At 39.1% G+C, this 22,173-nt stretch overlaps 2 protein-coding genes across 3 annotated transcripts in view; one reads left to right on the forward strand and one right to left on the reverse strand.

Annotated features, from left to right (window-relative positions):
* cplane2 (ciliogenesis and planar polarity effector 2) overlaps window positions 1-22,173 on the reverse strand; it is a 395,788-nt gene that overhangs the window by 207,211 nt on the left and 166,404 nt on the right. The gene's annotated exons all lie outside the window — the stretch shown is intronic.
* Window positions 12,501-22,173, forward strand: part of cfap20dc (CFAP20 domain containing) — a 38,891-nt gene continuing 29,218 nt past the window's right edge. Inside the window, exons 1-8 of one of the 2 annotated variants that reach the window (XM_079510568.1) lie at window positions 12,501-12,613; window positions 12,802-12,891; window positions 13,426-13,519; window positions 13,626-13,698; window positions 14,538-14,652; window positions 14,754-14,907; window positions 15,824-15,967; window positions 18,602-18,774. In XM_079510568.1, coding sequence (XP_079366694.1) covers window positions 12,593-12,613; window positions 12,802-12,891; window positions 13,426-13,519; window positions 13,626-13,698; window positions 14,538-14,652; window positions 14,754-14,907; window positions 15,824-15,967; window positions 18,602-18,774 — 864 coding nt within the window. In that variant the 5' untranslated portion in view covers window positions 12,501-12,592. The remainder of the gene's footprint in view (window positions 12,614-12,801; window positions 12,892-13,425; window positions 13,520-13,625; window positions 13,699-14,537; window positions 14,653-14,753; window positions 14,908-15,823; window positions 15,968-18,601; window positions 18,775-22,173) is intronic. The other variant, XM_079510569.1, reaches the window with a different exon arrangement.

Below are 22,173 nucleotides of genomic sequence, written 5' to 3' on the forward strand. Positions count from 1 at the left end.
AAGCTCAGCTGGACAACCTAAAAACCCAACGAAACAGGCTAAGAAATAATGTTACTGCCATGATCAAATCCGCCAAAAGTAACTTTATTAATAATAAAGCTGAGGAAAACAAAAACAATCCTCGAGAGCTCTGGAAGCTACTCAACAACCAATTAGGCTAGAGTCAGAAACTGAAAACCAGGTTTTCAAACATAAACATTAAAGCGAACAACACTCTCATCACTGACAAGCTTGATGTGGCCAACTACTTGAACATCTTCTTTACAAACATATCAACAACGCTGGTTAACAATCTGCCCTCCCACTCTGGGCTCTTTGGTGTAGAGCACATTAAAACCTTCTACAGAAACCGAGGTGTTTGTAAAGACGATTTTAAATTAGTTATGGTAACAACTGATGAGGTACTTAAGAAACTGAGTGCCCTCCAACCCCACAAGGCCACTGGCCATGACAATATTCCCTCCAAATTTGTCAGAGACTCAGCCATCTCTATAGCTCCAATCATCACCCACATAGTAAACCTCTCCATCAAACAGGGACAGGTCCCCCTAGATTTCAAACTGGCCAAAGTAACCCCCCTGCACAAGAAAGGGAGTAAATTAGACCCCGGCAACTACCGCCCTATTTCTATTCTAAGCTCCATCTCGAAAGTGATGGAAAAAATAGTCTATGAACAGGTTGAAAAGTATCTTGCCACTAATAAATTATTGTACGAGTTCCAATCTGGCTTCAGAACATCCCACTCCACTGACACATGCCTTCTCTATTTGAGCGACCACATCAAACAAGAGGTGGACGCTGGCAAATACTGCGGCATGGTCATGCTGGACCTCCAAAAGGCTTTTGACACAGTGAACCACTCCATACTGGTTAACAAGCTAAAAGCAATTGGTTTCGATGGCACATCAGCGAGCTGGATGCAATCCTACCTGGAGGGGAGAGAACAGATGGTGGAAGTGAACGGAACACTGTCCCCCCCCCTCCCAGTGAGCTGTGGCGTTCCACAAGGAAGCATACTAGGGCCTCTACTGTTCCTAATATATGTTAACGACATGACTTCAGCTTGTGACTGCAACTTGTTCCTGTTCGCAGATGACTCGGCACTGCTGGTCTCGGACAGGGACAAACTGCAGGTTGAAAATGCCCTCAGCTCTGAACTCGGTAGAATCTGCACCTGGCTCGCTGATAACAAACTATCTTTACACCTGGGAAAAACTGAATCCATTCTCTTTGGATCTAATAGTAATCTCAGCAAGGCAAATGGCTTCTTGGTTAGAGTGGGTGACAATGTTATCACACGTAAAGATGAAATTACCTACCTAGGTTCCATCCTGGAGGCTAATCTTTCCGGTGATAAAATGGCCACCAACGTAATCAAAAAAGTCAACCAAAGAACAAGATTCCTTTACAGGATCTCCTCACTGGTCGACAAAAACACCTTGAAGACCTTAACAGGAGCCCTTGTACAAGGCTTCTTTGACTATGCATGCACCATGGTACCACAGCACCTCAAAGGCCCTTAAAACTAGGCTCCAGACCTCCCAAAACAAACTGGTCAGGCTCCTACTTGGCCTCACCCCCCGAACCCACCTCACCCCTGCCCACTTTGACAGACTGGCATGGCTTAGGGTCGGCGACAGAGTACAGCATCTTGCAATGGGTCTGGTCCACAAGATTCGATACTCCACCAAGATACCCATGTACCTGTGTAGATACTTCCTTAATGTTAATGAAGTCCACACCCACAACACCAGAGGGAGTGCAACGAATCATGTTCAACCCAGATTCGGCACAAACAAGGGACTAAATTATTTTCGCTCCTATGCCACCAAAATGTGGAACGCCCTACCAACAGTCATTAAGACATGCGAATCCCTTGACTCCTTCAAAACCGCTCTCAAAGGGCACCTACGGATGGCTGCAATTCGAAACTGGCCCCCGTAAAATCTGACCCCCCCCCCACCGCCCCCCCCTTTTTCCCCTCACTGTATATGTTTCTTTTCCCTTTTTACCTCCATTATGATGAATTCCTGTACTGTTCTTTGTCTATATAGAAGTGTCTATTTGTACGTCTCTAAATGTTTTTATGATTTGAACATGGTGGACCCTGTGTAATGCTTAATTGGGTCGTCCACTCACAGTTAACAGCCTTTGTATTGAGTTTGTGCTTGAAATGTACTGTAATTCTGCAAACTGTTAATACAATTTTCAATCAATCAATCAAAAAAGCTGCTACACAACATCATGAACTTCCGGCCGGTCCGTCCGGAAAAGGCGTCCGTGTTTATAAATCGACTGGGCGCATGAATGTAATGGATTAAATAGTTCCGGGCAATTAAAGTGTTAACACTTTCCACTGCCATCTGAGCAATGTTTCTATGTACAGTTGGGTGCCACCGATATTGTCCCTTATCATTTGACCCATTTAGGCCTGACCTCAAAATTTTAAAAAATCCTTCTAAATCCTCCAGTTTTCTGAAAAAAATATTTTCACGATTTTTCAAAAATAGCAGACCTACAAGGTCGTAGCGCGCCACTCGGTGGCGCGCTATGAGCTTGTAGATCTGCTATTTTTCAATAGCTAAATTATAACATAATGTTTAAAACACCAAAAGGGGTTTTGCACAGATCACGCAAACCTCAGCAAAAAGAAAAGGACAATATCGATGGCCTCCAACTGTACAGTGAAACTGTTGACACATGTCAGCATGGTCCTTGTTTAAAGGAACATGCAGTACTGTATATCAAATTATAGTTTATATATTCTTTGACTTGATGAATATGCAAGATATAGGCATGAAACAAATTAATATGATTCTGGAATCTTAATTATATACAACAAACTATATGTAAAACTTGGCCTAAGGTGAATTATGGCCTGAAGTCTTGTTGTAAATTAGAGAATATTTGTGTTCGCTGTGACTACTCTCCATTGCAAATTCAAGCTATTAAGTAATTTATATTTGCATCTAATTCTCTCACTCTGAAACTATTTGCATATAGCATTACGTATTTTACGTACTGCACAGGCACATTCTGGATGTACATAAAGAGATTATATTTTTTTCATTTACTGAACAACTTTCTTTGTTGCTCCTTACTCTGAAGGAGAAGTGGGTTGAGGCTTTTGGGTAATTGTTCTCTATATTATTTGTAGTACTCAATTTGGTCTCTTCAACCTTCATTGATAGCACTCTATATAGCTTCCCAGACATTACTATTACACATACTGCTGTGTTTTTTATTTAAAAAAAATAAATATATATATGACTTTATTACTTCAGCTTATATGGTTTAAGCTTTCGTGTACGTGGGAAGAAGGCGCTTAATCTTCTGAGAATAACATATTCGGGGATTTTCCACCTTCTGTCTATTACTACTTTATCTTGAGAAGTCTGTACATGTCAGTAGAAACCTTTAGTTAAAGTAAATACAATGCATGACATCTTGTCTGAGCAGAGGATAAGTACTTGTGAAAACAAAGTTCACTTTTTATTCCTAAAACTAATGATTATGAATTTTCCTTAGTGTAGCTTTGTCATTGAAGGGTGCTTGCTGTATTTATTTGTGGTTTACTTATATTCTCCCAAAGGACTGGGTATAATGTAAGCATGTCTTAAGGGTACAACTTCAGAAAGCTACCTTCACACTGAAGTAAATTTAATTTGTATGACCTTTAGGGATTGCAGAGAGTATAGTAGCACAAGCCAAATTAAGTAATGTCTGTTTCTGACACTCCAAGGACACAGTGTGTAGTATCCTTTTGATTAATTAATTGTTCACACTCTATAAGGTACAAATTCCAAAGAAATAATTGCAGTTGTTCTGATGACTATTTTATCAAGCATGGGTTAATATCTTATTCAAGAACTACTGTAGGCATGTTTAGGCTGGTATTTTTGCAATGGTTGCATGAATTATTAAGAACGACTGAATTTGGTTCAAAAATCAAAACACTGATTCGAAAGTGCAAATATTGGGGGGGATTAAACTCATTCTAAATTGCCGTAATAGGCCTACTGAAAAAATAACAATGAATATGAGAAATGGAAATATAAATGTTAATCTGTAATTCTGTTACATTTTATCAGGTTCTTTTTTAATGGCCTGGGGTTAGAATAGAAACTGTCCCTGAGCATGATGGATTCAGACTTGTTGCTCTGGTGTCATTTACCAGACGGTGGCAGAGTGAAAAGGCCACTAGTACAGTTGGAGGCCATCGATATTGTCCTTTTCTTTTTGCTGAGGTTTGCGTGATCTGCGCAAAAGGACAGTTAACCCATTTTGGGCGGGAACCCCTTTTGGTGTTTTAAACATTATGTTATAATTTAGCTATTGAAAAATAGCAGATCTACAAGCTCATAGCGCGCCACCGAGTGGCGCGCTACGAGCTTGTAGGTCTGCTATTTTTGAAAAATCGTGAAAAGGATTTTTTTAAATTTTGAGGTCAGGCCTAAATGGGTCAAATGATAAGGGACAATATCGGTGGCACCCAACTGTAGGCTCTCACAGGAACTCCTCTGGGTTGAGGCCCTGCATGCCTGATATGTTGACGTACAATCTCAACTGAACTCATCTAGTGTTTTGTGTCATCTCATCTCCCCTCTCTGTACTTAGTTTACTGTCTCTCCATATTGTCCTGACTTAGGGCCGATTCATACTCCTATTTTACCGCTGTTTCGGCGCTGTAGTGCCGAAATGATTTCGGCTCGTCAGACATTTTCAGTAGCACCGAAGAGCCGACTTTAGGACGGTACCCGCCCCCCCCGAACCTCAAATGACGTCACATTGTAGGCTCTACAGAGCCGAGCTGAACCGACTTATTCGGCTCTAAAATAGGAGTATGAATCGGCCCTAAAACCTGCCCATGAATATTATACCAATGTGAATGTAATTATAGGACTACCCATATCCACTAGGCATACAGAATGTTCTGCTACAAACATAGTTAGTCCTCAGGAAATTGCATAAATAATTGAATGCTGAATCCAGTTGCAACTGTAACCGACTGTCCATAACATTAAATTCATGTCCTGCTTACACTAATTAGACATTGAAATTATATTTTGATACACGTACATGACAATGTATGTTGAGGAAAACTGTTTTGTTGTGCATTTGTGCATTTGTGACCTTTTAATCACAAATAACCACAGCCAAATCCAAAAACACAAGTTTCAACATGCACAAAACACATGTGTTTGATGCAGTGTGGCCACAGCTTGTAAAAGAGAGAGGAATCACTGAGGTAATGCAGGGAGTGGAATTAGTTTTGTGAAATAATCTTTAAGGAGCGACCAGTGGATTATTATAGGTCACACAAATGGCCTACATTCAAGACATTTTGTTTTCATGTAAGAGTAAGTCTTTGGAATTGTAAATTGACCAACACAAAGATTGGATTTTGGACCTGTCACCTGACCCTTGCACTTTCAAAATTGAAGGACCTCTCGGCGGGATAACTTTGTGCTTGTGTGATTATAATGCTATATGTGTTCCTCTTTCATGTTGAAATAGAGTATTAAAACATATAGTATTAAACTTGGGGATTGTGTGAATGATTTAGGGTTGCAAAGTAGTCATCGTTGATTCGTTCCATTCAGGAGCTGGGCTGCATTATTGACCTGCAGCAGCAGGGCGTTTCAAGTATCTTCACAGAGATGAGAAAGGCAATATATTTTCATCATGCACTTTGTACTCTTAGCCAATGCAAAGATCACCACCTCAGCCTCTAATCACCCTGCTTACTTCCCACAGACAAACACATCAATCTCCTCTTGTCTCCCTGATCCTTGTCTCATGCCGACAGGCAACATCAAATTATTTCTATAAAAGGCATAAACAATGTCACAGCATCAACCCCAGACACACCCTAATGCTAGAAATTAGAATTTAGAGCTGAGAATTGTGTGACATTACAGATTGTTTCCAAGGTCTTAACACACCCTTCTCGTGGTATTGGAGTTGTGATTGTTGAGGTGCTTCTACTACTGGAGTTCTTCTGTCTTTTGAAATGCTCTCTGTTTGAACTGCTCTCTGAGTCCCTGCACCTGCAGAGAGGGCCCTCACTGCTCCCTGAGTCCCTGTACCTGCAGAGAGGGCCCTCACTGCTCCCTGAGTCCCTGTACCTGCAGAGAGGGCCCTCACTGCTCCCTGAGTCCCTGTACCTGCAGAGAGGGCCCTCACTGCTCCCTGAGTCCCTGTACCTGCTGAGAGGGCCCTCAAAATGATGGCAAATTCCATTCTCAGATTACACATCGCACAAGAAATAAAATCACACAGTAGCCTATGTCTGTTTTGTTCAGTTCACAACTTCACATTCTGTCTGTCAAGCTAATTTAAGCAGTTACAATTATCTGAGGGGTAGGTTTTATTTTTATTATATTTTTATTATTATTATTTTGTATTATTATTATTATTAATTTATTTTATTATTATTATTAATTAATTTATTATTATCCACATTGCAGATGTTAAGCATAAATAATTGGAGAAATTCATCCTCATGAAAAAGGCTTTATTGACATTTACTGAAGCCTCTCCCCATCATGAGCTATCTTCATTCTCCAGGATCATCCTCAAGATAGTTTGACTGCATCACAGCAGTCAAACTATCTGTAACACAAACTAGTTCTAAAACAGCAGCAGATGGATGGGGTGCCCTGGTGGATCACTGAGTGAGAGCACACGTTTCTCACTAGCTGACCTCAGTTTGAATCCGACCAGAGGCGCTTTGCTCCTTCCTCCTTGTCAGCCCCCTCTCTCTCAGAGAGGATGATGCAGATGAAAGCAGAAATTATTTCTAGGCTGTCTCATTTACATTTAAACCACAAAGCCTAAATTTTGCTGTGGCTCATTTTTTTTAATGAATCAAGTTGATTAAGTACCATACTTAAGGTAAGAGAGAGGATCGCAGCCACCGACCAAACAAAATGGGGCTAATAGCTAGATGGAAACACAGTACTAGGTATTCTGTCTTCCACGTCATCAGCGCCCAAACCCTGGTGGGGTTGGCAGTTTGAGGCTCTCCCCAGGTTGGCAGAGGGAGAGTAGCATCCAGCTTAGGCAATTGGCACCAGGTGAAAAAATGGGTTACAAAATCGTGGGATAAAAAAATGGAAAATAAATAAAGTTATAAAACCTATTTGAGAAAAATGACTTCCTAAATGGGTGCATGGTAAAGATGTGTGGAAATTAAGTGACTTTACTTTTTCTTTCTACTTGTTCAACTAACACTATTAATATTAATATAATGTAAAGAGTAAACTATAGGTCTGCAAACTCTGCATTATAGCACCTTTTTTCAAAGTGCTTTAAAGAGTTCTTTTCATCTGAAATACAGTGAAGCAGCCATGAACGACACCATCCTGCTCGTCGGGAGCGGTTGGGTGTTCAGTGTCTAGCACAAGAAAACTTTGAAATGATGCCAGGAGAAATAAAATTCAAAATTCAACAGGGCACAGGCTTGAACTCCTGAGCCATTGCTGCCTTCGAAATTATATGAGAAAATGTGATGAATCAACTCTTTTAGACCATTCAATCTGGGAAAGCACTGTGTAATTTTAGATTTTAGAAACATTATAAAATATGTATTAGTGTGTGTCATATATTTTAAACTCAACCCTTTGCTTCTGAGGAGTCCCTGGAACAAAATATTTGGAGATGGGGGTCCGTGGCCAAATAGATATAATTTTGGGGGTCCTTGACATGAAAACGAACCACTGATATAGTAACATGAGTTCTTCAGAAAGCTGTTATAGGATTTAGAAGACATTTGTAGAATCGGCCTCAGGTCTTAATGGGTTAAGTAACTGTTAATGGTTTTCTTAGCTTGAGACACTGAAATAATAATTCTTGATATATCCACGAATATTCCCTCAAGTGTTTAATACAGCAGTGACCCAGATGTGTCTTCAGATATAAAAGAAGAATCCAGCTTCAAGGTGATAGCTTATTAGACCAGAGGCTGAGCCTTTTCATTCATGCTTGGAAAGCGATGCTAAATCACTCACTAAAGAATGTGACACACATAGTCATTTTGATTTAATATAATGCAATATATAGTTTGTGAATTACAAACTATATATATTACAGTTTTATTCGAGAAATAAAACTGGTGCTGGTTGAAGGTCAGGGACTTTGTACTGTATTCAAATACTAAATAATTTAGGGCTTGTGGGCGTTAACACTTTGTACAATAGTAGGCTGCAATGAGATGCATGTTTTATGCAAACAGTTTGTTAACTTTGGGATATTAGAAAGAGGACAGCAGTCCAGCAGTTTCTATATGAGGATGTGAAAGTGCAGCGTTCTAAACACTTTTATTGCAATGTGGGCATGACTCTCTCAACCTGCACCTCACCATATGTTTCCTTTGTGAACTCATGAAAAATGATGGCAAATGCCTTAAAAGGATCCCTGGCTAATACGACAAATATGTCTTAAAACATTATAATTGCCCTCTATTACTAAAAAAATAAAATAAAAACACCTTCAATATTTTATTTCTTTCATAAATAGAGAATCTTTCACTCAATAGGGACTGCTTTTTTTTGATTGATTGAAATATTTATACAGTATATATTGCAGAATTACAGTACAGTTCAAGCACAACTCAATACAAAGACTGTTAACTGTGAGTGGACGACCCAATAAAGCATTACACTTGTTTACAAGAGGGTCCACCTTGTTCAAATCATCAAAACATTTAGAGACGTACAAATAGACACTTCTATATAGCCAAAAAGAACAGAACAGGAATTCATCATAAAGGAGGTAAAAAAGGGAAAAGAAACATATACAGTGAGGGGAAAAAGGGGTGGGTGGTGGGGATTCAGATTTTTACGGGGGCCAGTTTCGAATTGCAGCCGTCCGTAGGTGCCCTCAGCATGAGCCCTTTTCCACTTCTATAACAGACAAAATTAATTCACAACATTACCTCTCGCTGCCTTGAAAAGAAAAGAAAAAAAAGATTATTTAGCTACCGGTATGCAGTATGTCTGTGCAATGCATACTTTTCAGCATTGCTTTTTCTTGGTTTCCCTAAAACAGGTTTACTGCGAAAACAATAATTACTTAGTGGCAACATATGATTTTGAAGGTCACATTTGTTTAATGATTAGTAACTACTGGACGTATTTTATTACTTCTACTGTAAGTTCTCCATCTACAGAACTCACTCAACCACCATGCAGGATGACGAATAGTGTCTAGATATGGTTTAAAACTGAATGTGGTGATTAACATTGTAAAAACATTGTAAAAGTAACAAATAGGAATAGTGATTAGAATCAATTAATACAGTGCTTTGAGTCAAGACACTTCATTCTACAGCAGCAATGTTATATCTAGTAGTGGATTAATACAATCAAATCCTGATATGAGTCTGAATTTAACTCAGAGTTAAATGTATAAATGCAATTTGTACAATTGAGTTAAATTAACAGAGGATTTTAACGCATATGTTCAGAACTCATCAGCTCTGCAGCTTCTTGGATCCTAACAAGACGCCTTTGAAAATAATGAATGAATAACTGATGATTATGAAGTATTTGATCAGGTCGTGGTTTATTAGCTGAACTCTCCATACAGGTTTGCTCAGTGTCAAATGTATGCCAGGCTTTATTTTAATGATGCTGCCTGTCCCAATCAGTGTCACTTCCCTTGCAATAGAGAGGAAAGTCAATTATGAGCCTTTCACTTCACTATGCTCTGCTGACTCTGTTTCTGTCTTGTGCAAATCCTCTTTCTTAGCACCATAAAATATAACAAATCTGCCCCAGCAGTTCTTATATATATATAGCACATATCCACACACACACACACACACACACACACACACACACACACACACACACACACACACACACACACACACACACACACACACACACACACACACACACACACACACACACACACACACACACACACACACACACACACACACACACACACATCACTGCACTGAGCCCAGCTTTGGGGACAAAGGTTTTATCAATTGTCAGGAACCTATCCATATCCATGAAGGTACCCTCCCTGGCAAGGAGGTTATTCTAATTTCCAGGAATTTACAAAAGGCTGAGTCTGCCAGTTATCACTGACTTATTCAAAGAAATGAGTGAATTCAGAGAAAAAAGAAACATGTGCATCAAGATTTATGAAATGCAACAATGTACAAAGCATATTCCTTGCTTCTGCAGAGACTTAAAATGAGCAGATTGTGTGAATTTGTCATGAGGCCTCAGCTTATTCTTAGCCATGACCACATGCTAGTGATGTATTCTACTATTCGATTTTCATGAAGAAATAAAAAATAAAAACAAACAAAACTCCTACTCAGTCCTAATTACTTTGGAGGCATGTTTCCTGTTGGTGAATGTAGAGAATTACTAAAATATAGAAAATAAATACCTATATGATGATGAATAGCAACAATACTTTACTCTTGAGCGGACAGATTTCTGAATTGTGTGGACGGTTTTATTCCATATCCTTGAATAACTGAGACCAGCCTGTGTTTTAATCAAATGCTTATAAACATGTTAATAAGCATTAAGCAGTAAGGCGCACAGTCGTACTTCCGGATGTGTTCTCCCTTAGTAGCTAATTAGGAAGACATCTTTTTGATCTCATAATAGACCTGCTGCCAGGGTAAACAAACGGCGTGACAATGACACAATAATAATTTTTGCATTTCAAAAGAAGATAAAACTTTAATGTCACTATTTTTAACTGTTTTGTTCAGTAGCTTGGTTGGAGATGTGTGCAGTTGCCTTTGGTAGAAAGAGAAACAAAACAAAAACAACTTCATGCATTTTTATGAATCCTCATAGTTTCAAAGTAACATTTAAAGTTACCAATGTACTTGGAGGTGCAAACACTGACTGCACCAAAATCTCCTGTGGCTCATATTTCAATCATATTTTGATTGTGACCATTTTACCTTTGACCTTTTCTCCTCAAAGATTAATTATCTCTCTTAATTATCTCTTCAGGACAGCCGAGGACACATTCGAAAATGAGATACGGTATTGTTCCCACTGTCGCCCTGTTTAAATATAATATAAAGAAACAATTATGTTAGATCCAATATACAGTTATGGCAAGCTGCCATGAATGCTGCACCGCACCACCATGTTTGTATGATGCCATGTAGCACAGCTTGTGTTGACAGCTTTGCTTGTTTGCTTTGAATTCAGTGAAGAAGTACTTAACCTCATTAATTCAGCCACTCCACCCACAATGACCCGTATTAACTCTCAGTATTTTGTCCCAAAACCAGTGGTGGAAAACGTATACTATATTCACATGTTTTACTTAAGTAAAAGTATCGATACTGTAATGTAGTTACAGTATACTCTGTTACAAGTAGAAGTCCATGTTTAGGCCTACTTGAGTAAAGGTATCACAAGTAAAAGTACTCATTGTGCAGAATGTCTCATTTCACAAGTTCAAAAATCAAAATGTATAAAAAATCTTTTGTAGCCAATCTAGATTGTGAGCTTGTAGATCTGCTATTTTCAAATGGCCGAAATATATACTGTATATGGCTCAAGTGGTTAGTGTGGTTTTGAAAAAAATCACAACCGTGTGAAGTGAGGGGTGCTAATATATTAAAGTCTAACTCATGTTGATTAGGTGATCTAATGGTGATGTAAAACAAACATTTCTATCTCTGGGACCCCAATGTATATTGTAAAATCAAAGTTAGAGTGTACATATGGAACCAAATATTTGGTGTACACTCTCTGCTGGGGACCCCCTGGAGCTCCCTCAAGGACCCCTAAGGGTCCCCGGACCCCACTTTGGGAACCACTGACCTAAATTTTCCTTTCATTGTCAATAGCATTTAATGTTTGTGTTACTTAGGACAAAAAAGGTTTGCTCAGACACATATGACGTAAATTCTGCTTTCATTGTCAATGGAAAATGTGAAATCTACCAAATAACTATAAGTAGGCCTATTAGTTTTCATAATTGTAGTGGAGTAAATACAATATTTTCCTCTGAGATGTAGTGGGGTACAGTAAAAGTATTGAAATACCTGAGAAAGTAAAATTGAGTAGCCATGCCCATGACCAAAACTGACACTTCAAGAAACAAACTAGGTAAAATGTTCTCACAATAGGATTGTCTATTCAGACTTTAAGCAATCTATTTATTTTCTTTAGTTTTATCAGAATCAAAATAAAGTATAGCCTGCCTATTAGTGATTCTGATTCATACTACATCGGGTGCTATTAGAAAGATTCACCCATGTCTGCTTCACCCATGTCTGCTTCAAATCATGAGTAACTCCCGGCTAGAGTTCTGTAACCATGGAGACGCCTCTGCATGGGCTCTGGCTTTAGGCTTATCAACCGACAAAACCGAGACAACAACAATGAACAACCTGTAGGCTACCTTCGCAATTTTGGTCTTTTGATTCTTACTTCAAGTCAGATAGCTAGCTGATGATCTACTGGAAGTAATTTGGGGCATTGACTGAACGCAAAATGCACAAATTAAATGTTTGTGTAGGGTTTTCTAGAATGGCGAACAGAACAGAACAGCGGAAGCCAGGTGAATTTTGACGTGACTGTAACCTAAAATGTTCAAGAACATTTATCAGGTAAGCTAAAGCTTCCAGTACGTTAGCCTACACACTGAACACCTTTGTAAAGATTCACAGGTTTATGAATTTCTGTAGCCTATTAGCTTATAATGCAATACTGACCTGGCCATGAAAAGTTGAAAACAAACGATACCTGCAGTAGCCCTACGTGACATAAATGATGTTAATACTCAGTACTCACACAGGGTGGAGCTGTCCTTGAGATCTTCAGTGCACAAGGAAAAGACCCTGTTTCAAAATGGAAACTTTATGGAGGCCCGTCGTCGATATGTAAAGTGAGTCTTTCTGTTGCCTAAATATAGCCCTGATACTAGTCCTACATTACTCCCATATGAATATAATTGTCTTGTGATCCAAGGCTATAAGCATATGATAAATGTGGACACTTTTTAGATTTTGATTCTCTCTATATTTTTTGTTTATTTTTTTTCTCGCCAGAGGATCAGTTTGGAAGTAGCCTATAAGACAGAGAGAGACAGAGAGAGGGGCGGGGGGGGGGGGGGAAGAAAACTCACATAAACCATATGAATACCATAGTTGTGCATAATAATAGGCTAGCTTCTAATATTTCACTTTGTTTCCTCACCTTCATTATGCAACTGATTCAGTCAGAAATGGTCATAGGCTATATGGAAGATAAACAACCAATTTAAATAAAATTCCCTTTTAAAATGTTTACCCCAGATAGGTGTGTTTACAAACAGCCTCAAGATGTTAAACAACTGAATGGGGACATAATTATCTTGAGGTCAGTCACATACCGTACTCCCATGACATAGCAAAATGTTGCCTATTGTTTTTTTCTTCAGGTGTTTGATAAAGAAGTCAAGGGATATGTGTACTGTCTAGAGGGTAGCTGCCAAAATGTGAAAATGCAATTGCCAGATGATAGTAAAATCTCTCGTAAGTTTGGACTGTGCATTTTGTAGATTATATTATTCCATGTATTTTATTTCATGTAGCCTACTGGCTATTGCAGTGAATTACATATTGCCGTTTCATTTTTCAGTGGGACTTATTCAAAGATTCTTGGTCCTTCAGGTGAATGTCACTCAATGCAAGGACTTTTCCATAGAGCTTGTGTAAGTAGTCTTTAGAGTACGTTTTACTTACAGGTAATGGTATATGTGCAAATCTCCTCAAAGTAATTGTGATATAGTGTCCAACAGAAATGAAATGCAGTTTGCCTACGATCAAGACTCTTAGGAATAGCAAAGGAATCTTACTGTAACTGTGTCCTGGACTGTCCTGAAGAAAAATTGCTATTTGTTATAGGCACCGGCCGTCACATGGTCGATCATGTTGATAATGAATTATGATACTAATACAGTAAGCTAGGGATCAGGTGTGGCTAGGATAACAAAAGGTGCTGAAATGGCTGTATACTGTACAGTACAGTACATGTCGGTGCTTGCTACTGTTGTTTCTCACCATCTCTGCACCCACATATTTGCCAGAGTTTCAGTGTCTCTTGTTCATTGTAATGTATTTTCTTGCTATTTTGTTCAGGACTGATGACTGTCTTTTGCATGATATTAGTCACTGACTTGAGTGGGTTGGGGGGTTGAATAGTAATACCAAGGCTATCATAGTGACGATACTGAGAGACAGTGGCTTCCTAGCATCACAAGCCACTGCAGCGGAAAGATATTTTTTTCTTAATTATTATTATTGTTATTATTTTCTTTTTGTTATGACAGAGGGAATTATCACAACACATCTCATCTGTAAAAGTCTAATTTTCTTGTAGAAGCACTAGACTGATGTTGTGAAAGTGCACAGGCATTTGCTGACTCAACTGCATCAGTGATAATTATGCTGATCATTCTTCTGTAAAAATGCAGTATAATATATCTTGGACTTGACAAGTTTGTGCAACATTACCACCACTTTTTCCTACATTCCTTTTGTGTATTAACAGAGTAACGGATGCTGGGCATCTGAAAAGAAGATTGTACCTATCAACAGTACATAAAGAATTTTCTGCAACACCGCTGCATGCAAGAATACCCTTTGTTGGATTGAAACGCAATATTGTGAGTGTTTGACTCAACCGTGACAGTGTTAAAAGTATTGCAAATTCTATTTCTGTTCAACATACCTAAACAGCATTCTAATATTGCCTCCATTATGTCAGTGGTCAAGCCTGTGCATCGACCTCGTTTCATTTATTGGAGGTCTGTTCACGAGCACTGCCTTCCTGACACTGGATGGCATCACGGTTTCTGCCGGCTGCAAACTTCGAAGAATCTTCACCATGAAGGCAGGGCCTGAAGGAACGTCAGATGCCGGTAAACACAATTGGCCATTGGTCACACAGAAACAATTAATATTAAAGTGTGTGTGTGTAACGTCCGGGATTCGAACTCGGGCCTCCCACGTGAAAGTCCAACATCTTAACCACTAGACCAAAGGGATATCCCCATGGACTGGGGGAGATATTAGACCTTTGAGGCCATCAGGCAGGGGCTCTGAGCCACACTGCTACACGTAGTGTGCGCAGAGCATTCTTTACAGGCTGTGGTGAGAAGGACATGGACATGAGCACTATGTTGTCACAAGGGCCACTCATGCAACGCAAAGTCTGCTTGTTTAAATTAATGTATTCATTAATGCCTTTCGCCACTGTGCCCTTTAAGATCTTGATTTGTCTTTGAGTTGAGAGAAGACAGACGCAGTATGTGTAGACCAGAGCTTTCTATAGGCTTCACTTCCAGCTATTAAGTTGTCTGTTGTGATTGAATTTAGAAATCAGTTTGAACGGAATTAGCAGTAGACGTGGTTTTTGTGTGTGCAATGTGAAGATGGGCAGTGGGATAGGGATGGATGTGTGGGTGTTTTAGGCTGAAAACTTCTTCCTGAGTGTAGTACTGTGGTGTTTTTGTTTAGCTGTAAAATGGTGCAAGTGGTGCAAATCCCCCCCCCACACACACACACTCTCTCACCCTCTCTCTCTCTCTCTCTCTCTCTCTCTCTCTCTCTCTCTCATTAGCAGGCAACAGTGCAGCACTATCTCTCTCTCTCTGTTTCTGGCACAACAGCGCCACTTTTGGTACTCATTGGTAGTGGTGCTCATTAACTTCACACACACACATAGTTGAACGTCACGGACATTGCTGTGGTTGCACCACTCAAAAACTCGATTAGTCCCTGTTACGGTAATAGTTTTGTGAGAAAGTTTTATTTGTGTCTCTTCTTTTCACCCAGACGTGTTTTTCACTGGAACTGGTATCATGGATTTAATCCCTCGTAGCTGCCAGTTCCTACCTGAAGTCCAACATGTAATCCTGGTATTGAACATGCAGCAGGCACAGCAGGCTGATGTGAAGACTGGCCTTGTAGACTCTTGTGGTGAGTATGAAAAATCAATCCGGAGAACAGAATGTGGCAGTTATACTACTATATGGCTACAGCCATACATTAATTAATGACTTCAGGCCGCACAGCATGAAATAAAAAATAACCTTTATCACAGAAGCCTTTTGTTTGCTTTTGCTGATTTCAGCTGGTTTTATTTTCTAAGTTAGATATGATTATCGATTATACATTATACGTTTGACACAATCCATACCCATGAATCAGGGGGTGTACAAATCTAAGCAGGAAAGCTTCCTGATACAATGCGTGACTGTAGAACAGTTTTTCAATGAAGAGATTGTGCCGCGTATGGATTTGTACTTCTGGCATGATGACATTCACGTAGCTCTTTTTATTTTTTTAATTTGCACCTCACCCAGAGAAATGCAATTATCTCCTTGTATAAAAAAGAGATATGCACCAGTAATTTGGTTTCGCTGTTCCCCACCGCCTCTGTGGCCTTTTTATCAGCACAAATGTATTTGTTCTGACAGCTGTCCAAGTCATGTTGAGTCACCCTGCAGTGCCCATCTAACTGAACAGTAATCACGCACAAGGAATGAGCTCTCATAATTAGTGGTTCTGATTAGCATAACATGCCTAATAATAATTAAATGGATTGGTACTGTATTAACCCATTCAGGCCTGACGTCGAAAAAAAAAAAAAAAAAAAGTTTTCTAAATCATGACAATTTTCGGAAAGATTTGAGGCACATTTTAACGATTTTTCAAAAATAGCAGACCTACAAGTTCATAGCGCGCCACTCGGTGGCGCGCTATGAGCTTGTAGATCTGCTATTTTTCAATAGCTAAATTATAACAATGTTTAAAACACCAAAAGGGGTTCCCGCCCCAAAATGGGTTAATGGTTAATGTGGTTAAACGCTAACGTGACATGGATGCGTTCCAGGTCTCAATGGATTAAAGTGGCCACCCAATCTAATTGTGTAAAAGCCATTCTTGTTGATTACTGATGCTTCAGTACATTTTCAAACGTGTGGAGAAATAAAAAACACTTTACCTCCATGTGGAGAACAATTCAACCCCTTTTCCACCACTGAGATTCACATGACCATCACAAAGCACTGCAGACTGCACTACTACAAAATCACTTCTGCTGTGACATCAGGCAAGCTTCAAGACCCTACTGTTTGCTGTTTACGGTTTTATGTCCATTCTTTTACCAAAGAGACTGATGCCTGTCTGAATATAAGTGGCTGAGTGGGAGTTGACCTTGCATTCAAAATATGTGGTTCATGCCTTGCCTATCATGTTTCTTGTATTGACCCCTCACACAGGACTTTTACTCCCCAACTCCCCTGGCTCCCTGTCGTTTACACAACTGTACTGTCAAAAATAATAATATTTTCTACAATAATAATATTGTTTTTATAGCAGCTTTCAAAAATGAAATGAATGTTGCTTTTGAGCCAAACAACATAATTCAAATATACTTTACAATGATATTGTCTATCCTGTGTATCCTGAATGAAAGTGTCTGCTCTGATGAAGATCAGATAGAATGTGTCAATGCCTGTCAGTGTCAGAGGCCGAGGTCTGGCACAGATGAAAAGAGAGCAGTAGAGCCAGCATGTAGCCCTACCAGCAGACACCCTCTGATAGCAGACTTTCTGTATTTAAAGAAAACATAATCCAAATACTGACAAAACGAAATTCATCAACATTAATTTTTTTCAATTGTAATTTATCTACTTTTTAAGTTCCATCGAGAGTCATGCATGTACAGTACAATTCGAAGTTGCGCTACCGTCCCACAGCTATGTGAGCATTGGTGAATATAGCTAGAGAGTAGTTGTAATTGCAGCTTTAATGTATCCCTTATTCCCTTGACATGGGGGCATACAGTGTATTCCAAATGGACAGAACAGCCCATCTAAAGCTAAGCATTTAACATCCACAATTGAAATAAAACACACACACACACACACACACACACACACACACACACACACACACACACACACACACACACACACACACACACAATTACATCCTTATACCTCATTACAGGCACCTTTTGCTGATTATTGAATTACTGATTTCAAAACAATTATGACTCAAATGTTGCATGAAGTCATAATAAAGCAGTACAGAGACAAAATGTTAATGTTAAAGAGAATATATTGCGTTAAGCTGTTCCAATACAACTTAGTTAAATGTGTGCTAAACTAAAGCTTCCTCACTGAGGAATCTGTGTGTAATCTGCAAATAATAAGTAATTGGTTGCAAAATCTTTTAATGCTTTTAGAGTCCAGTGGGGTTATTTAAACTGCATACAAGTCTGTTTCAAAGCTGTTAGAGATGCCTCTCCAGTGGGCTATCCAGTGGCATTCTAAAAGATCCTTCTTCTGATTGGTTTTGGTCACTGTTTCCCAAACACTGGGTTAGGAGTTGGGACCCATTTGTGGGTCGCGGACCAATTTTCACGGCTTGAGTAAAAATACTGTTTTCTTTTCCTACATAAAAACAAACAAACACATGATCTCACTGGATAGTGCAGGATTCGTTCAAAATGACGTTTCCTTTTATAAGCATTGGTAGGTGTTTATTTTTTATTTTTTTATACAGCTGCTTCTTTGTGTTGTTGCATTTCCCATATGAACCCAGCACCAGATCAGACCAGCACCAGGTCAGCTCGTTCACGCAGATTCAAGATCCAGGATTCCTCCCACATAGCCTTTGGGTCCAGAGTTTCAGGACCTCCTCCGCAAACTGCAGGGAGGAAGAATGGTGGACCATCAGATGGAGTGGATGGAGGGACAGGCCAATCCCAATACACAGTAAATCACACTTGAGTAACACTTGGGTGTTTATTTTGTTTTATTAATAAGATGCACAAGTGTTTGTTATTGGTCATATTATCTTCTGCACAGACTAGAAACAGACTTTCTGTAGAAATATACACATGGGTGAGTGACGTGACACCCCTAAAAAAGTGTTTTTTAAAAACCTTTAAATAACAGGAATAAAAATCATTTACTTTTGTTCTACTCACTCTCATCTTTATGGAAACATATTTTGTTTTTAGATATTTTATTGGAATCAGAATTTATTCAGCATTTTGTTGTACTTGTGCCTAAAATCATCATATGGTGTGACATGACAATAATCGTTTATAAAATGAAAATGGAGTACACCTTTCTTAAGTTACTCACTTTATCAAAGTCCTTTATCATAACTAACCTGTAATCCACTATAGTTTTGTGAAAATTTCTTAAATCTGTATATTATTTTCGTAATCAACACTCAATGTGAGGCCCATGTTGTCGGTCTTTCAACATATTTTGTATTTATTGTGACACAACTTTCTCTAAAATTACACAAATATTTGTGACTCTTCCTGATACTATTTGCTATGTAATCCATGAAAATTAATGGTTTCATCATTAATAAAAGGTATGATTTTTCACTATTTAGAACGTCACACCAAATGATTTAGTGTCACACCGTATGATCATATCTTCATTTCTCAAAGCAAACTGTGTTTTAACCTACCTATTAGTGAGCACTGAACTTTACAGATTGATTAAACAATTACTCAGGAAAAACAGCAACAGGAAAATTGCTTTAACATTGAATAACATGCAAATGACTGAATAAAACAAAATTAAACACATTTTATTGTGGATAGTTGCAGATTTTAGGTGAAGCTGTTTAAAACAAATGTTTAAATGGACAAAAGAAACATGGGTCTTTGTTATTTATTGTTATATCTGTAGGAAAATACAGTTTGCATCATATGGTGTGACAAAAAAGTCATATGGCGTGACAGGCAGACAGTCACACCATTATGATATAGTGTCACACCATATTATGTTTTCTGCACTTAACATAACCTTGAGGCTACTAGCTACACATTAGCATGCTAACAACATGCTAGCTATAACAAAGCAACATAGATTTACATGTAATTATGACCAAAAAATCTAATAACTTTAGCTTTTTGAATTAAAAAGGTGTCACACCCACAGACACTCGGATGAGTCGCATTGGTCAGCGTTCCAACAAGATCGTATTTCATGGAAATGTTAAAATGATAATTCACCACAGACACCTGTCATGCTATTGTAATGCAAGTGCTGAGCAACCTTACTGAAGAAGGACCTCTCTATCCCAATGGGTGTCCAAACAATTGCCTGTTGAAATTTCCCAAAATGGTGTCACACAATATGATTTTGGTTTGGGGGACAAAATCTTTTTGATCAGAAATTACTGAAAACATTATGCTTGGACTTTGAAAAGTTTAGGCTCACAAATAGACATCTATATTATATTTATGGAATTTTTAAAATAATTTTAGCATTTTTTCCCTTTAGTTTTATTCAAGTTCCTACTTTGAGAAACAGGGCCAGGACAGTCGCACCATATGAGTTTTGCTATGTTTGGTTGACAATTCTGAAGAAATGAGGAATGAAATGTTTTAATCTTGAGTATGTTCACATGAAGCATAATGTCCTGCACAATATTCAGAAGGTTTTTGACAAATATATTTTTTATTTATACGCGTTTGACACTGAGGACAGCAAAGGACAGCATGTCACGTCACCCACCCACATATATAATTTAAAACGTTGTCATGACTTTTCAAGATGGCGGCAAGCTAGACGGACGTGTGTCTCTCAACTCCGCAGCTTGTTACAAATTATTTAACAAAAAAAACAGACTAATGGAAAAGTGAGCAGTTTTATTTAAGCAACCTGATGATGAATAACAAAAGAATGCCCAAACGAGGTGGCAAAAACCAAGCCAAGTTGAGCTTTGGTTCTGCTGGGTCCAAGGAAAGCGGGGAAGCTAATGCTAGCAACATGGCTGGGGCTGAGAGCTCGGGAGCTGAGGGGGAAGACACGGGCCGTCGCTCAGAGAGTGCAAGTTGCTCTATTCTCGAGGCTATCAAGGAGATGAAATCCGAATTCTCACAAAAGTTAGATTCAGTCATGTCGGCGATTGAAGGTATGAAGAAAGAGGTCGGAGATTGCAAAGAACGAGTCAAGGGTGCGGAGACTCGCATCTCTGGCACTGAGGACATTGTTGCTAGCTTACAGGCTAAGGTCCAGGACCTGGAAAAGAAGTACAAGCAAATGGAGCTAAAGGTTCTGAGCGGAGAAACAAGGTCCAGAAGATCCAATGTGAGATTGGTAAATTTGCCAGAGAAGACAGAGGGTTCTGATGCTTGTGACTTTCTCGAGCAGTGGCTGGTAAAAACATTGGACTTAACGTCGAAGCTAACCATTGAAGTGGCCCACAGGATTGGGCCGAGAAGAGAAGACAACGCTCCTCCGAGGACTCTCATCATGAAATTCCTGGACAATAGAGACAAGGTGAAGGTGATGAGGGCTGCTCGAACCAAGGGCCAAATCAAGCACGGGGATACATCTATAAAACTTTATCCCGATTTAACCGATGAGGTGCGCAAGCAGCAAAAAGTTTTTGACTCTGTCCGACAAAAACTTCGAGAGATCCCTGGGCTACGTCAAGGAATAATGTTTCCAGCTAGGTTATTGGTGACATATAAAAACAAAACTCAGTCCTTTGACAAACCAGCGGACGTGGATGACTTTATTCGACGAATAAAAGACGTGTCTGGAGCAGTCAGCAGTGGAGCCGCGGAGAAGTGAGGATGTGAGGTAGGCTGGCTAGCTAGCTAGCCCGAGGCAGCTAAACCAACACGGGGCACAGAACTTTTTATATATCCCTTTAATGTATTTTTTTCTATACAGTAAACCGTGATATAATTTTGATATGTTCAGATCATAGTTGTGCTCGGCACGCGATATTATTTTATACTGAGTTGTACTCTGAATGACGTTAAATGTTTTGGTTTTAGTGTCTCGATTTGTTTTGAATGATATGCTAGCTTGTTGTTATCTTGGAGCTACTGTTAGCTGAAGGCTAATATGTTGGGGGCCGTGGGGGTTCTTTTTTTCTCCCCGTCTTTGTTTATGGTTCAGGCTGATGTTGTTTTTTGGTTGGGGAAGCTTTATATTATTATTATCCTATAACTAGATCGTGTGGTTTGTACTTATTATAGTAATTGGGGATAAATGATGACACTATAGTACCGTGTCTCGGCACGGGACTCAATTTCCCATGATGCATCTGGGTCCCGGTTTTGTATTTCAGTTCCGGATCATTGTACAGACCTAAGGGTCATCTTAATTTTGAGGGAGCACCACTGCTGG

This window comes from Electrona antarctica, assembly GCF_951216825.1.
Source record: "Electrona antarctica genome assembly, chromosome: 9".
Taxonomy (NCBI): Eukaryota; Metazoa; Chordata; class Actinopteri; order Myctophiformes; family Myctophidae; genus Electrona; species Electrona antarctica.